Source organism: Nelumbo nucifera, chromosome 6 (assembly GCF_055504915.1).
Source record: "Nelumbo nucifera cultivar China Antique chromosome 6, China Antique-T2T, whole genome shotgun sequence".
Lineage (NCBI taxonomy): Eukaryota > Viridiplantae > Streptophyta > Magnoliopsida > Proteales > Nelumbonaceae > Nelumbo > Nelumbo nucifera.
In genome coordinates, this window is record NC_142654.1 from 34,982,269 (window position 1) to 35,000,813 (window position 18,545).

The 18,545-nt window shown below is 35.2% G+C and overlaps 1 protein-coding gene across 1 annotated transcript in view; it reads left to right on the forward strand.

The window, feature by feature from the left end:
* Window positions 1-4,339, forward strand: part of LOC104606469 (AP-2 complex subunit mu-like) — a 77,858-nt gene extending 73,519 nt beyond the window's left edge. The window contains exons 11-13 of the mRNA XM_010271690.3: window positions 1,880-1,994; window positions 3,722-3,766; window positions 3,844-4,339. Of these exons, the coding sequence (XP_010269992.1) occupies window positions 1,880-1,994; window positions 3,722-3,766; window positions 3,844-3,924 (241 nt within the window). The 3' untranslated portion in view covers window positions 3,925-4,339. The remainder of the gene's footprint in view (window positions 1-1,879; window positions 1,995-3,721; window positions 3,767-3,843) is intronic.
* Window positions 4,340-18,545: the final 14,206 nt, after the last annotated feature.

Sequence of the window (18,545 nt, forward strand, 5' to 3'; positions counted from 1 at the left end):
ACGTCTGGGAAAGGCCTCATCTGTTTTTTTTTTTTTTTTTTTTTTTTTTGAAAACAAATTATGGGATGGGGATGGGTTTTGGGATTTTACAACCCGTATGGGTACACTATTAGGCTAAACCTGACCCTCCCCAATCCGTATATTGAATTTACTAAATACCCCTAGTGCTTATAATTAAATTGTTGTAATAAGGCATATGAACTAATGTATTGTGTTAAATTTAGTTTTGTTTTGAATCTTGTGTGAAGGATAATTGATAGCTCATGTGTTTTCTACATGTTTCATTGGAAAATTTGATGTTTGTTCATGTTATTTTTCTTGTTTATTGCTTATATATAACATTAAATTAGATGTGGGTTCTAGACCCAATCTCTGCCCCACCTTCAAATATGGGGAGGGTTTTGCATTTTCATGTGCGGGGAAGAGGTTTGGATTCTGAAAATCCAACCTGCTGTGGGTTTTGGGGAGGGTACGGGTTGGGAGGTTTGGGGAGGTGGGAAGGTCTAGAATTTTACAAAACCCTCCCTGAATCCACCCTGTTGCCATCCCTAGGCCATATGGTCCTTATTCCTCCCAGGACCCCTGATAAGTGGAAACAACTTTTTTTTTTTGGAAAAATGATAAGTGGAGACAAGATTAGGTAATGGCCTTTTTTAATAAAAGAAATATCAACTAAAAATGTAGAGGAAGCAGCTAATTTGGGTGTTGTTTGGAAGCCATGTGAAATGCTATTCTTTCTTAGCAGACTTCATTTGGAACATCCTGATCAATCCACAATTGGCATTTTCTACTCTGCTTGATAAATGATGGTGGCAGAGGAAATTTTCTAATTTTATAGGAGGAAATGTGCTGAAACATTGTATTTTATGCTAGAGTATGAGATTGATTTATTCCCACATCAGGAATTTTGAAGGGCTGCTTTCAAACAATTCCTTTATTTGTAGTTAGATTGATCATTCTGAGAAATTTCTTTTCTAAGTCTCCAATGTGGTCAAGCAGGAGCTTTATTCCCTGATATTTAGTTCTTTGCGGAATTACAGAATTGTAATTTCGTCATTGCCTCTAGCTGAAGGCACCTTTTAGATGCTCAAAGAGTGTTACCATGCTTGAATATAATGTTGGTTTTGTGTAAGTTTGAAAAAGGAAGAATCAAAATCTTAATACTCAATTCATCCTCATTGTCTTGAGGAATTCAAAAGCTTTATAATCGTAGCTTCTTTTCTTGTTAGATTGTCATTCTTCATAGTAGTGATTAGCCTGCATTTATGTAGTTTCTGAATTATTTGTTCGTTTTTTTGGGTGGGATGAGTGGGAGGTTGGTCGGTTTATTTGCATGACAATGATCTTGTTGAGATTTCTTGTATACACCTTTCCAGATTCCTCACAGATACCTTTTTATCATCACATTCAGTCTCCATCACTGATATGTAATTAAGTTCCAGATGTAAATTCCTGTCTTGTTCATAACCCAGTTAATGCTAAAACCTTTTTATTTTTGCTACTGCTCCTCCCTTTGGTTCAGCTTCACTTGTATCATGGCATTTTCCTCATTTCTTTTCCTAAAAGAATGGCAAAGGTTCCTCCACAAAACATAGCACTACTTGCACAATGAAACTATAGCCTGTTTTTTGACCAATATACTGCTATAAATTCTGAAAAATCAAGAGGTTATGGAGTTTCTTGTGCTGAAGTTGTTTACTACTAATAATATATATTTATTTGGCTACAAAGCTTCTATAAACTTCTTATTTTTGAAAAGAATTGCTTTGTAGTAGCATCTATTGCAACTTACATATTTTTCTGTACTCCAGTCATAGCAAGTTGCATTTAGTTAGTTGCTAATACATTTTTTTCCTTGGAATTTTTTGAAACTTTGTAGAATAAGAAAATTTCCTGGACAAACAGAACCAACGATGAGTGCTGAGGTTGAATTGATTTCCACAATGACAGAAAAAAGGTCTTGGACCAGGCCTCCAATTCAAATGGAATTCCAGGTGCCATATTATTTCTTTTCCCTATTAGGTTCTATTTTGGCAAGTCTATAATCATCTTATAGTTTGTTATAGAAGGTACACCATCAAATTATAAAGGACGACTAACTGAACTGTTAATTTAAAATACCATGACCATATTAGTGAAAGGACAACAGCCAAATCTGCATGTGGTTTTTATTTATTTATTATCTTTACTTCCATTTTTCCCTTCCAAAATTCTCCACAGCCTAGTTAGTACAGTGATGTTTTTTGATGAATAATGAATTTTATTTAGATAAAGTTTAAAGTATAAAGTACACTGACAAGTGGTTACAAAAACAGAGTTCTCCCAGAAGGTGCGAGTTGCTGCATTACATACAAAGTAAAATTACAATTTAGCCCAGGATAAGTGATCCCTGTTCATCTCTTGCTTAGCTAGTAGGTCAGCCAGCCCATTTGCCAACCTCCTCTCCCACCGAACTTTTACAGTGAGATTATAGGTGAGCCACCTGAATCTCCTCATTTTTCCCCTAAAAGACCAAGCTACTGTCTCCGATTCTTTCAGCCACCCAGTTACCATTTTAGAGTCACCTTCAATGATCAACTTCCTAAAGTTCAACTCTTTAGCAATTTGTCCTCCCTGTAGAGCTGCTTGCACCTCTGCATTCCTGAATGCTCCCCCAATACCCGAAGGTCCAGGGTTGCCAAGGCTGCTGCCGTCAAAGTTGAGCTTTATAAAGTCTTCTTCTGGGAGCTTCCTGTCTACTACAGGTTTGTCCTTAACTGAAGAAGAGTTTGCAACAGATTCCCAGTTTTTCCATATATCCTCAAAGGAGAAAGTTAAGAATAAGTTCATAGATTTGGCCCAGTTAATAGCCCTTATTAGGAGACATTCCCAAACAGTAGCTATGTCCCTTTTGTTCTTTATCATTAAAAATCCTGGAATTTATTTCCTCCCAAACTGTCCAAACTAAAGCAGCCCTAGCACATTTCCATAATATTCTATCTCTTCTCTTAGACCACCTGAAAGTTGTAGGGTCAAAAAGCCCCCTGATTTGTAGAGGCATCATCCACCTACACCCAAAAAGATCAAAATTTTTTTTCCCAAAGATTCACAACAAAAGGGCAAGATATTAGAAGATGGTAACAGCTCTCTCCATTTTCTTTGCAAAGGATACACAATTTTGGGGATATGCAAAGGTTGGGCATGTTCTTTTGCAAGATCCTAAATGTTTAATTTCCCAACAGAGGCTTCCTAACAACGGGCTCCTACCTTAGGAGGAACGGGCTTAGACTAGACTTCCTTCCAAAAGAAAGGCTGAGGGTTAGGGACTGAGCACAACTGAGAAAAAAGAGGCACAAAAAAAAAAGGAGAATTGGGAGTCCAGATTTTAGCATCAGGTTTAGAAAAGTCCAAACAAATGGAATCTAGAGTTTTGAGCAACAAGGCAACTTGATCAAGTTAGTACAGCGATGTTCTTTTATTATATTGGTGCTGTTTTATTCAAACATTAGGGTGGCAGGATCTCAATTAAAACAAATTGGTGGTTTCAGCAACTCTGCATCAGGAAATTCAACTTACCCAGACAATAAAAGTGGGGTTATCTGCTTTGCTTTTCTTGTGAATAAAGATGGAGTTATGTTAGGATAATAAAAATGGGAAACTTGAAGATAAAATTGTATTTCTTTTTTCAGTAATATGTTGTCATGAACATGAAAATAGTTGATTCCATTGATCCTTGTTGCAGGTTCCAATGTTTACAGCATCAGGTTTGCGGGTTAGATTTCTCAAGGTATATATATTAAACTCTGTCATGTTTGGTTATTTGCCAACATATTGATACAGTTTAACGCCATTAACCTTCTGTAGGTATGGGAGAAGAGTGGATATAATACTGTTGAGTGGGTTCGTTATATAACAAAAGCTGGCTCTTACGAAATTAGATGCTAGAGATGTAAGGCTCTTCCTTCTACACAACATTCATCTGGATTCTGGAGAGATTTTTCTTTTTTTGGAGGGGGATGGAACAATTTGCTACCGTGTGAAATAGTAAGATGAATTTGGCATAGTTTTGCATTGTTGGTTCGAGAAAGAACTTTTGTTACCCCGTTGAAGATGTAGCGTAGTGCTCTGTTTTCCTGTATTATTACGGCATTGGTCTTTTTTCGGGAGTGGAATTGTGTCCTTGTGTGTCAATATGATAATTTGGAGTGGAAGTTTAATTAATCTTTGTGATGTAAAGCCTTGTAGAATAGGACGAAGAAAATGTTTTTCTGCTAGCTCAGCGTGGAATTGTTTTGACAATTTGGCATATTTTGCTGTCAAATTCATTTGAGAAAGGAGTCATGCGTTTCTTGCAGTTGAATCCTTTTGTCTTTTGAAATTGTTTTCTAAATTTATGACTGTTTCCAGTAATTATATATTTCTGTCTCAATAAATGAAAGCAGCGGTTATACAGGAAGTCGGTTGAAGTGACTTTGGATTTCGTACAAAACCAATCACTGAAAGACTCCATACTTTAGTGCTAGATCTGTAAAGTGGGCGCTGTGCTGCTGCAGCCCAACCCTTGCCCCTGGGATCCTGTGATGACAATGCCTTTATTGTAAGGTCTCTTTTCCTTCTTTGTAGAGTGAAATTAAAGATTGCCCCAAAAAATGGTAAATTTCTGAATCTCCCTGCAGTTATTTGTGATAGACAACTCCCTTAGTTTTCTGACACCATGGCATCTACATTCCTTCTATTAGAAAGATAACAGAAAACACTGATGTTATGTTCTTAACATTTGTAAATGTCAAATTTTCTCACATAGTATGGAGTATGGACTATCTCCCCATTCCCTTCTCTCTCTCTCTCCTTTCTTTCTTTCTTTCTTTCTCCCCCTTCCCCCCATCTCCATGCTGCAACCAACCTAACGTGGCAGGTTGATCATGGTATGGTTCTTCTCATTGTCTGGCGGTCTCTTGCTTCGTCCAAAGGAGCCATCAAATTGTGACCGATGTATGGTGTTGCCACTTAATTATTCCACCAATTAGTTCTGTTGTCACCATATCCACCATAGCCATTGGTTCCATAGTGATCATTAGGATGGTGTTTGGTATTGGAGCCATTTTCTCAAAAGAAATTGCCATGTAGGCATATCAAGCGGTTTCTTATTTGGTTGGATGGTTTTAGATAAAAAGTAGTTGCAATTCACCTCAATTTTTATGAAAGTCACTTGGGAATTTGTGCCAAATTCAGTTTTTCTCCCAATTTTCTACGCAAACTTGTTGCCTTTCAACAACGGCTTTGATACCAAACACCGCCCAGGTTTTGGTGTTTGATGCTAGTACTTGCTGTTCATTAGGTATGTTGTTTGGCATCAATGCTGTGAATCTGTATATGTGTGAGTTATAAGCACTGTTTTCTGAGAAAAATGTGTATTTTTTTTTTATTTGGAAACATTGCTGTCAGGTAGGACGTTTTCTAGGGCAACAGCACCACCTTCTGTTTGGTACCAGTGCTCCATATTCGTTTGGTACACATTATCCAGTGCTTCTACTATGTATGTATTATCTTACATCTAGCGGTGGAAAAAAAGCCCATTTCATCCTACGGTCCCAATTGTTGAATAGACTATAAAAAATAAATTCAGAAAATTATGAGAAAAATGACAAAAAATCAGAAAGTTACATGGAAAAATATAGAAAAGTTCTAGACAAATGGAAAATTATAGAACAAAGTATGAAAATCAGAAAACTGAAAGAAATTGCATGGAAAAACCAGAATATACCACAAAAAAAGAAATTCACAAAAAAACAGATAAAAAGACAGAATAGAATGCAAAAAAAAATGATATAAAAAATTGGAGTAAATTGCTAAAAATGTAATAATTTAAAAATAGTATACTTTTGAAAAAAATGAATAAGAATTAATAGAAGTAGCATGGATTAATAAAATTACAATAAACTAATATAGAAAAAGTCATAAATTATTATAGAAAAATTCTAGACAAATGGAAAAAATATATAACAAAGTAGGAAAATCAAAAACTTGAATGAAATTGCATGGAAAAACCACAATATATTGCAAAAAAAGAAAATCACAAAAAAATAGATAAAAAACCATACAATACAATGCAAAAAAAAATGAAATGAAAAAATGGAGTAAATCGTTGAAAATGTAATAATTTAAAAGTAGCAGAATTTTGCAAAAACAAAAATGAACAAGAATTAATAGAGGTTGCATGGATTTGAAGGAAAAAATGAAGACAATCATTTGTTATTTGCATAAAATGTATAAAATTAAAAATAGCATAAAATCAAGGGAAAAAGTTGTAGAAAAGTATGAAGTGTAGAAAATGGATGAGATTGGATGAGAGTTGCTGGAAATATAAAAAAAATCAGAAAAAAAAAATAAACTGAAGAAAATACAAAAAAGTTTAGAACTAAGGAAAATTTACAATAGGAAAATGAATAAATTAATATGGTGTTGCAGAAAATTGAAGAAAATTGCAACAAAAGTATCTTGTCACATATTCATACAAGTTATATATACATAAAAACATAGCACTAGGCCTTGGTTCATTCAAGTATTTAACAAAGTGAATTGACATATGGCTAGAGAGACATCACTTGAAGATCTTCAACATCAACATAATTATCACAAGCCACATCAATAACGTCATACATATGATGTTATAACCACAAGCAACAACTGCAATGTATTTATTGTTGGGATGGGTTTGTGATGTGGGTGAATTGTGGCGATTAGTACTACTCCTAAGTGATTTTGGATGGGCCCCAAGGTATTCGTCCACGCAAATGAATGACCCTCTATGGTTTTCTCAGATTGGACAACAAAGAAATCATCGCCTATAATTTGTTTAAGTTCTTATCATATGTAGTGTCATAAGCCACTTCCACACGAGAATTATAAGCAAATCTCTTCAGTCATTTGTATCTACAACATGCAATGTTAATAAGCATAAAAACATCAAAACCATATTATAACCAAAGCAACAAGAAAGTTTGTATGAGATAGATATAACATTAGCTACACCACGTACAAATCCAATAATATCCAGTTGAATAAATATAAAACAAAAAGTACATTCGATTGCAAATTATCATAAATGTTAATAATGACACAAACAACTAATAATGACTAAATAACTACAAATAAAACACTAGCTAAGTCATTGATGATTCCTTTTATATTGTTTCTATACTGCATTTGCAATATTGTCCCTAATAACACTCATCTCGGTATTGGAGGTAGAAGAATTGGCAACATGTTGTCCAGTTCCATAACCATCACTATCATTAGTTGATGTCATGCCCTCGTTGGCCCAAAGATTAATGTCTGCATCTTCACGTGCTTCTCTCTTTATGAAGTTGTATGTTATGAAACTTGCCGCTATAATGTATGGTAGAATGTCCAAGTCATAGCATGGCATGTTTTTCAATATTGAAAAATTTCCCTTCAATATCTCAAAGCACCGCCGATGACATTGTGCAAAGAAGAGTGAATGTAGTTAAAAAGATCCTCCTTGGATCTAAACCTACCATTGTGTCTATGAAACTCACTAACATGATACCACCAGCATATGGTATAAGGAATCCCGATGCATTGGGAAAGTCAGCATCAACAAGATAATATTTACCTACATTTCAATATGTGGTTAGTTTGGGGAAAATGGATAAAATGTGTAATGTATGTAAAATTTTATTTTGAATTGCCTGGAGGAGGTATTGGATTCGATCTGGTCATGGCTTCTGAAAGAAATGTTTTAAAAACTAACCCAAAGGCTGAATCATTTTTGCCTTTGGGTCGTGGGTCACCGGTTCGACCGGTCGGGTCGAACGGTTCAAATCGTCCCAACGGCCCCTTGGGACGCATAGATCTCGAAAAGTTACCAAAAATAAAAAACCACTCCAATCAGACATCGGAGCGCAAAGTTATAGCCTCTAAAAGTTTTGTATGCATTGAGTGTGCAACCTGCAACCTGGTCACCGGGTCGAATGGGTCAATAGTCAAACCGGCCGGGTTAACGGTTCTCTACCAAGTCAACGGTTTTGACCGTTTCACGGGTCTTGATTGACTATACCCAGAATCTTGGCTGGTTAATAATTTGAATGGTTTGACCAGCCAGGTCAACGACAGGTTGAAAACATTGTCTGAAAGTATCCTAGAGCCATGTATAGATCCTTCCCAGCTCGTGTATACAAAGGTGAAAAGCATATCAAAGTTGCATATTGCTAAGACATTCGATGTGCAGACCTTCTCCCTACCCCTATAAGGTATTTTCTCACCTTACGACACATTAGCAGAAACATGTATGACATCCATAACACCAATGCAATCTTAATGGTACAAAACAACTCAGTAGGGAATCGTAAATAATAACAAAACAATAGTGTGATTAGTATTGCAATTACCTTGAACATTGGGTCAAATCTATCTGACTCCCTAATATATGTTGAAACCTGATCGAAGGAAGGCGAAGTCACTATTTCTCTCCCTACTCAACATATTGCCATAACAACCTTCTTGAAGTGTGTATTAATTGTCCAAGAAGAATGTTGGAAATGCTCCGCCATCAAGTAGTTTCTATCATTCTAGCTTATTGTTATAAGAAAAAGGGTAAATTTCCTAAACTACCCTTATGGTTTTGCTAATTGACTAAGTGTACCCTTACTGTTTGAAAATTGACTAACGCTATCCCTATTGTCTCTGACAATTGACTAATTTTACCCTTATTGTTAAGGTTCGTTAATATTCTGTTAAGGTCCATTAATATATATTTTTTTAAACCCAATTTTACCCTTCACCTTTCTCCCCCTCTTTCTCTCTTTCTCCCCTTCTTTTTCACCAATACGAGGATTCTCAGAGGAGACAATGGCATACAGGTGGCAAGAGATGGGTCCACTATAGTGGTAGACCAGAGTCCAAACTACCACAATTGCATCTCTTTTGAATTTGCAGTTATTGGAGTTCCAATAGACAAATAATTTGGAAGTGGACTCTGGGGTTTTCGACTGGGCACCGGAGGTTTCAACAATGAAGGTTGGCAGTGGCGGTTCCAGTTTCTTTTATTCTCTCCCTTCTCTTTTCCCTCTTTTATTCCCATTGTCGTTGTCATTGTCGCTTCCGGTACCAGCACCGGTTTTCCCTCTTTTATTCCCATTGTCGTTGCCGCTATTGCTTCTGGTACTAGCACTGGTCTTGGTGGAAATGGAATAGATTGGCTGGCCTTACTGTCCTTCAAGGGTTAAATAACATAGGATCTTCTAGGGGTTGCTTGCTTGGGTGCTCTGGATTAGTCGATTGCTTCACCTTCTTTAGATCGCAGCTTTAGTTCTCTGGTTTTAGTTTTGATGAAACGACCGCCTTCGTTTTTTGGAGGCTTCTACTATAGATCTGAATCTCTCTCCAGATGATGACGATGATCTAACTCAGTAAACGGACTTTGCTTCCGAAGAAGAAAACCCACCTCCGGAGCTAGAATCTGAAGAGCATGAAGTGGAATTGAGGAGTATGGAATTTTGATCGTTCTATAACTGCCTTTTTTGCATTTGGTTCTCCAATTTTCTACCGACTTTTTAATCTTCAGGTACTGTTAAGACTGCATGTGGGAGAAGAGCAGGGTGTCGACCTCCGTAGTTTCGGACAAGAGCGGCGGTTCTTTTATTGGCAACAGAGCAAAATATTCCAGCTATCTTCTAATGACTTTGGAGATGCAAAGGCTTGGGTGCTGACCTTGGAGATGCAGTTTCTGCCAACGTTCTGATCTTTAGGTACTATTAAGACTGCATGTGGGAGAAGAGCGGGGTGCCGACCTTTGCAGTTTCGGACAAGAGCAGAGAAGAGCAGTGGTTCTTTTATCTGCAACAGAGCAAAATATTCTAGTTATCTTCTGATGACTTTGGAGATGCAAAGGCTTGGCCTTTGATTCTCCTGGGTTCTGATTCCACCTCTACCGATGAGGAATTGATCCTCTATTATCTAAAGAGGAAAATGTGTTGATGCCAAATCCAGCTCAATGTAATCGCAGAAATCGGCGTCTACGAGTGGGATCCTGAAAAATTACCATAGTATCATCATATTCTCTCTCCTGTCTCTTTCTTATTTCTCTGTATTTTTCTTGTAAGCTCGATCGAGTTGAAATTGTTGATTTTGGTTGTACCGAGATTTATTCAAATTGACCATAGGTTCCCCTTTCTTGTCGATTTACCCATATTGTTATTATTTTAATTTTGGTATCTAGGATCTTTATTTATCACTCTTACCATTAAAATCTCTGGTTGGGAGAACTTGATTGATGGCTTTACTAGTCAAAATGTTTTCTTTTTACGTTTAGTCAATTGTAGAGGTCAAAAGGTTTTTTAGGAATGGAGGTGGGAAGGGTATTTTCGGTATTAGTTAACAGATGTTAACGGTAAGGGTAGAATTAGTATTGTCAAAAATAGTAGGGATTGTGTTAGTTAATTTTCAAACAATAAGGGTACACTTAGTCAATTAACTAAGCCATAAGGGTAGTTTAAGAAATTTACCATAAGAAAAAAATGCCAAGGCTTCCTCCACAATGATATTCCTTGTGTCTTTTAGATGTCCCCTTCACCTATATAGATTTGAAAAATTCTTGAACACATGTCGTTCTATCCTAAATGACTCCTAGCATTTGTCTAGATTCTCTAAGTCATTTAGGATTTTATGACATATGTATGTGTGTCCCCTTAGAGCTGATGTCCTGCATGGTCACTTTGGTTTTTACATATTATACGCACCCAACACCAAGGGTAGTATAACACCCATCATCACCATGTCATCATCATCTGATGATGAATCATCACCATTTACACACCTCTTATGCTAACATGTCACCATGGTGATATGTTCCACTGTAGTAGAAAGTATATACCGTATGATGGCTACTATAAACAATAATGAAACCTAACATAGTCCATACATGGTTGATAAAAAATATTGGATTCATGAGTAAGAATTCTCACATAGTTGCCCAAAAAATAAAACATAGGACGGAACCTAACATTGTATAACATAATCCATACAAGTGTTCCAAAAAAGCCACATAGGAAGCATATAAGAAAAAGTTAAAAAAATAAACTACTAGTTCCAAAATAACAGCGCATGATAGAAGATGTCAATGCTAACTTGGTGGTCCATTGCCCATGAGAGCAATAGGCCAAGGTTTTATAAAATCATATCTCATTGTCATGAAATATTTCTTCCATTTTCCATCATGGAAAAGTTCCATCTTCTTGAATAATAATAGGATGAGAAATGTGATTCATCATACATGTCATTAAGAATGTTCATGCATTGTTGTATTTTTGTCGTCTCTTTCATTTCCTTTTCTACTTCTATCTCCTTAACCTTTCATCTTTGTCCCTTTTTCTTGATAACTCTCTCTTGTACATCTTTACACCTTGTTCCATTCATCTTTTTTCGTCTCCACCCAAGTATGAGTGGCATGCTCAATTCCCTAAAAGTTCTACCTTTTCCCCTTCTTCATGGTGGTTGGAGAATCTCCGACTCTTGTATGACGTTCAATGGTCTCCATTGGGATGTCCTCGTTAAGATCAACGATGTTGGGACTTGAAAGTGAAGGGGGTTCCACTGTCATGGAGATCAACTATTGGTACAGAACTAGATGGTTGCGTGGACTCAGTAGTGTGATCTAGATCCATGTTGGTTGATTATTCCCTATTTCCAACTGCTTGTGTCCCCTCAAAGATGTATTCTAAGTCATCCCAGTTTCAATGTTTTTGTCTTGAATTTCTTTGCCTAGTTGTATGTCTGCATGTGTTTATGTATAGTCAGTATTTGCATCAATTAACTTTTTAACCATGTTGGGTTTTGTTTTTCACTAACCTTATAAACATTTTGCCAAACATCTTTATTGGCAATTGGAATCTTAGTGATGGGATCCACCATGAACCCAGAATGATTTATGAGTTTGTTGTAGTGTTCGTGGCACCTCCTAAGTATGTTGTATTTGTTCTTGAATTGCGCATGCACATAAATCTTTTTTTTTATGGAAATAGGTAAAGTAATTTATTCAGAATATAAAGAAATATACAACAAGGCCCATACCACTAATTCTGTCTAGGCTCAAAACAAATTACAAATTCATCCATGCTTTAGAAGTTAAAACAAAACAAAAGAGAAACATTCTAGTTTTTAAATTCCTCATTCACCGACATCTAGGAACATATCTTGCCCACATCTCTTTGCACAAATTCTCATTAAGTAAAATGAAGTATAATGTTAATGAAAGAAATTCTTTATTGTAGAAATGAGTAAACACTCAACTTTCACTTTGCAATCACCAACTAATCTGATGTTTGAGACAAAGTTTTGTGATTATTAGAAGAAGTGTCATTAGGGTTTTTTAGACGAATTTGAACCCACGAAAGTTGTTTTATACATGCCCTAGCAAAGTTGTAAGTGATATGATAGAAAGTCACTTTCTTCCCAACATGGCCATTGTTCCTAGTTGTCTTTAAAAAAAATATTTCATGCCATGCAGGGAAAACAACCAAATGTCAAGCCTTGTGGTTTTTTCAAATGGGTCGTTCCCATCAACCACTCAAAAGAGGTGACTTCACATATGTGCAAAGATCCAAGCATATTGTGTGAGGGAGTTAGAGAAGTTTCTAGTTGAGTTGAATGACCAGGTGAAAACTCTGGAGAGTAAGTCTGATCAGATGTTAATTGGGATTATGTGCCTCTAGAATGTTATTGTTCTTTTTGGCTTCATTTTAATGTTTATGTTTAGGAAGTAGGGTATCATAGGAGAAGAGAGGAAGCAATGGGTTTTTCTGCATGTTTACATTTTGGAGAGGGCTAATCACCATACATCATTGGTGTTAGGGTGTTAGTGTATACCCTTTGAAGATCTAGACTTCTGACTTCTAACTTGTGGATGGAACTTAAGACTTTTATTATGATGAAAGATAAGTTACTATATTTTTTGTAATTGCTAATAGACTCCAAGTGCCTCTTGGATGGCGTAATCATTATTATATTGAAATTTTATGTGCAGCGATTTTAGATATTTGGGAAATAAGTGGTGGCCATAATTGGTCCACATTTCTTTGGAGTAGCCCATATGATCTATATGATTGGTAATTGACTCTAAATGCCTCTTGTACTATTTAGTACTACAAATCTGAACATCTCTTCCATTCAATTCCCTTTCTTTTTGCGAACCATGCAAATTGATTTGATTGATTAATATGAACTTGCTAAGAAAATGTCAAAGATGATTATGTCCATCTTAACCATTGTTGATACAAAATCCATATGCCGAATTGGCTATGTTTATAATCCATTGTCCAATCAGGATCATCCTTGAATTTGTCTTTGTACTTATCTGCCAACCATGTAGGTGTAACTTTTGTATTTGAATACACAAGTTCAAGGTGTCTTTACTGCTAAAAGATTTGATTTGGAAGGTCTCTTTACTTTGCAACCAAGATGCATGTACACGTTAATCATACTTTTCTTTTTTGTAAACAGTTGTCACTTTAGTACTTTCAATCTTCACATATTTGAAATCAAACCCACTCATGATTGCATAGCTGACTAAGGCCTTCTAGAAGGTTACAAGATTGGAGAATATCATACCCATAGCCAACTGTGGATTCTCTATTTACCTCTCAGCAAAAGCATCAAATCGAAGTCCTTCCTCGTCATTAGAACCATATAAACTCTCCAACTCCTCCAGCTGCTCATAATCAAACAATATGTTGGACCCACCATCCTTAGCCTCATCCTCAAAACAATCATCAGCATTATACTCAACTTCCAATTCTTCTTCCACCCCACATTCTAATTCAAAATCAGGATCACCCTCTCTATTAGACCCATATTCAAACCCAAAGTAGACAACATCAGCATCAAGATCAATTTCACTCACATTATTAGCTAAACTGGATGGTGGTGATGGTGGCTCAGCACCAGATGAACCAACCCGTGAAAGACATATCTGTGACACTACTACCTGTGACAACCCCACATCAGCTCTCTTTACACCTTATCACATATATATGAATGTGTTTACAATCCTTATGGACCCTACACATCCCTAATATATCTCCATCACATTTTAGTCTTACCAACCCATCATCTATATCTGCATTTGGCCTCCTGTAATATACCTCACCAATTGAATTATAACCAAGATCTTTCACCAATAATTGTATCTCAATGAATGATCACAGGTTAACATCAACGTTATGTTTAACAAAGACATCACCACAAGTGTATATCATTGGTGGTAGGTTCAGAAAGTAACCACCATGGTGCATGTTCATACTGGATATATTACTTGACATCTGTGTAAAAAACATGTACACAAGCATTAGTGATAAAACCATAAACAATATAATGTTGATTTACATTTCAAGTAAATAAGAAATAATTTGACAAATATAAGCAAATTTCTCTATCATTCATCAAACAATCTAAATTTAGACTTTGTAACACATCAATGGCTGAAACACATCCCCCTCCCCCCTCTATTTTTAGTTTCCCCCTTCTTTAGTTCAGCTCAAGAAGGACTGAAACAGATCAAGGGCCAAAACACACAAGTTATATATAGTTTGTCCAAACTTGTCATAAGAAGCAAAAAATCAATATAATAACCATCGCAATTGTAAGAATGAGCCAAAATTCATTATAACTGTGACAAAAATTTAAAATAATTATTAATAACCATAACTTCTCCCCTCAACAAGTCCTCATTTTCATTTTTTTTGCAATTAGTTCTTTTAATTAGTTTATGTATTTTACCAAGTTTTTATAAGGCAAGAGGCCAATAAGAATAAGTAGGGCTTGGAGTGCCCCGTTTTCCCCACAAATAACTTCATATGTAGCAACATTTTGAATTTTTGATTCCATAAATTTTGAATCTTGACATTTGAATTTCAGAAGTTTGAACTGCTTAGAAAGCATGAACAAAGTTTGTAATGCTCAACTACAGAATCTGTGGAACTTTGTTATTCATACATTAAATGCCTTGATTTTGAAATTTTTTGTCATAAACTATTACGACATTTTACATTCGGTAAGCATTTGCAATAGTATTTAGATTACTTTGTATCTGTCAAATACAAAAGAAAAATAATATTGTTATTAAGCTTTCATGCTTTAATTCCAATAAATCCAATTTCAATTCTAGTGTATAATTTAGCCAACTTGGTAGCTAACATAATTATGTACTTCAGTTGCTAAAAGCACAAGGTTGTCACGTTGCTACCAAATTCATAATAAGGATTTGGATAGTCACCTAGATGCAATTCATTAATACAATCTATGATAGAGGAACACTTGGCACTTAATGGGCCAAGATAACTATGTTATTCCCCTTTACGTAACTGAAATAGTTTATAATAGAAGTAAAAGAAGCAAATAAAATAAACTATGTGTTAATTTCAAAAGAACAAATCAAGAATTAAAGATGTCCAGGATCAATAAAAAGAATGTTGAACAAAGATAACATTGAAATAAACACGTAGGTTCTCCTGACATTAATGCCTAGATGTTTCATTAGGAATTATCACCTTCATAGTGCTTTTGTTTTAACTGCTTAGAAAGCATGAACAAAGTTTGTAATGCTCCTCTCTTGGCCCCATTTCCCCCCACAAAGAACTTTATATACAACAAAATTTTTAATTTTTTTTCCATAAATTTTGAATCTTGATGTTTAAATTACTTCTTTGAGAGGTTTTAACTTCTTAGAAAGCATAAACAAAGTTTGTAATGCTCTACTCTTGGCCCCATTTTCCCCCACTTAAATGTTGTGAATATGTCTCCTTGTAGGGGGTTCCACAAGCTAATTTTCTAAACCCACCAAGAAGATCTTGTGTAGGTTAAGGGAAGCAAAATATAATTAAGTACTCAACAAATTAGCAAAAAAAGGCAAGATGAAAAATGGGGTGTAGACCCTTCCCCTAGATTCTTGTTCTAAAAAGAGAACATAAAAGGGACAAAGCATCCCTACTTTTTCTTCTTTGAAAAAGGGACAGAACCTCTAGCTCTCATGTTGACATGGACGAAGAGACAAGAATGGTAATAAAATGGATATCTAAAGACCTTTAATAGACCATTGACTCACAAGTTCCAACAACAAAGACCTATTAAATACCCAAAGGTAACAATAAATGAGTGGTATACCTAAAGCCATGTATCCCTCTCTACAATTGATTTTACTATGATACAAAATATACCCAAGGTTAATAAACATATGTCAAAAGCAACCACTAAAAAATTGTGAACCAAAACATTATTTTGTTGGGATCAAACATACAAACACATTAATTGTTAAAACACATTAAACACATTAAATCAAAGACAATAAACAATTGCTGCAGAGAGACCTAAACACAAACATCAAGAAGAGTACTCTAATATGAAACACCCACTTTAGACAAAATTGAAGAATTCGAGTAAATAATAGGCACAAACAACTATAGTAGAGGAAAATCGAAGAATCCTATGTTCAGTTCAAAATGAAACCCTATATTCATACAAAACGATATTTTTATCTTTTGTTTTGTATTGTTACCTTCACTTGACTAGAGATGGTGAAAAAATAAGCTTTTCTCCCCTTGCGATGGCAAAAAGAGGCCTTCTTCTCTGGCGATGGCGACAAGATATTCTTCTTCGACGATGATGACACTTGCTTTCTTCTACGTTTAGTGTGGTATTGGTGCGACCTTCGATGGAGAACGGACATAGATGATTTGGGATGGATTACATAAGGGTTTTTGGCTAGGTTTCAAGTAGTGTTTAGGACAAATGTGAAATCTATTCGAAAATAGTAAATAATGGGTGGGTGTCGATTTTCGTCATTTTGAAAATGTTAACTCAACTTGCGGAGGGTATTTTCATCAAATGACACCTTCTGTTAGCCGAGTTAACTGGGAAGGGAGTCTTTGTCTCATGGCCATAGTGTAGGGGGTCTTTGTCACAGACCCCATAGTATGGGGGGGTCTTTGTAATTTACCATACTTTTAATTTTTTGTTTAATATTAGTTTTTTAAATTTATTATTAGTATTATTTATTTTTTAATTTTTATTATTAGTGGTGTATTAATATTAATATTAACTTTTTAAAATTTTTAAAATTTAAAATTTTTTATTTTTTAAACTTTTTAATTATGTTACTATTAATTTTTTATCACATGTTAAATTGATTCATATTATTGATTTTCATTTTGCTTAAAAATGCCAAAAAACATTACTCTTGATCAATGGCGTAAATCACCTCACATTGTGTATATGAAATACACAGAACCGAAATATAGGGTGTAGCCTAAACCACACCACACCACACCTTGTAGAACACCTATGTAGATGTCGTGTGATTTAGATTTTATGCTACCAAATTTTGACAACTGTAAGAACACCTATCCTACCCTAGTGTGGTGTATTTTGAGAATACACCACCCAATTTTCTAACCACACTATAGAACACCCCCTAAATCAATGAATCATTCAACCTGTGCACAAACACAAACCACAATCCATAATTCAAAACCAAGACACAAGTCATATATAACTTCCCTCTTCTTAAGCAAGCAAACAATGTGCACAACATAAGTTGTCACATTGACCCACCACTATTGCTACTAGGGGTGCTCATTTTAAACTGAACCAGTACCATCCATTTTTGAAAAAAAAATGAATTGAACCAATCGGTTAATTGGTTGATTGGTTCAGTTTTTTTATTGGTATGGTTCTTTAGTTTTTCGTTTTTTTTATATTTTCAAAAACCTCATTGAAACCCACATCAAAAGTTTTAATTCCACTATACACCTACAACAATTCAACTTCCAATACCCCAACTAAACCCTAATACCCCCTTGTATTGGCATCAATTTTGTTGCCACTATTCCTTGACTATATCGTGAAGTTAGAATTTGTTAGGTGGGGGTAAGTGAAGTTTCACTTAAAAATATATAAATATATAATTTAAATACTAAAAATATATAATATATAATTTATTTAAACATATTTAATATATAGATTATTATAAATGTATAATTATATATATATATATATATATATCAACTGGTTCAGTTAACCATCGTTTTCTTTTTAAGTTAACTAAAAATCGAACTAGTACCACCGATTTTTACAAAACACCAAACAATTCGATTCAATTAATTAGAATTTTTAGTTTTGTTTTCTTGGTTTGTTTCAATTATTCAATTGTTGCTTAGCACCCCTACTTGCTATTGCCAATCAATCACCACTATTGACCCACCATTGCTACTCCCACCATCACCACAGATCATCTTTAATTTGCTGTTGGTAATTTGGTGTCTGTTTGGGAGGATTGAGCTAAAGATTCAACAAATTAAATTGGTTGAGTTGTTGATAAGTGATAAGCTACTCAAAGAGACTAAAGCAGAAAATCCTTCAAATGACTAGTCAGGACTTTAAATTTTTACCAATCATGACTTAAGGGTGTCTATACAAGGCCCACCTTAGAAAGCTAAGCTAGAAACTGCTGCAATCTAGCCTTTCCAAACTTTTACCAAAAAAAGCAAAGAAACATA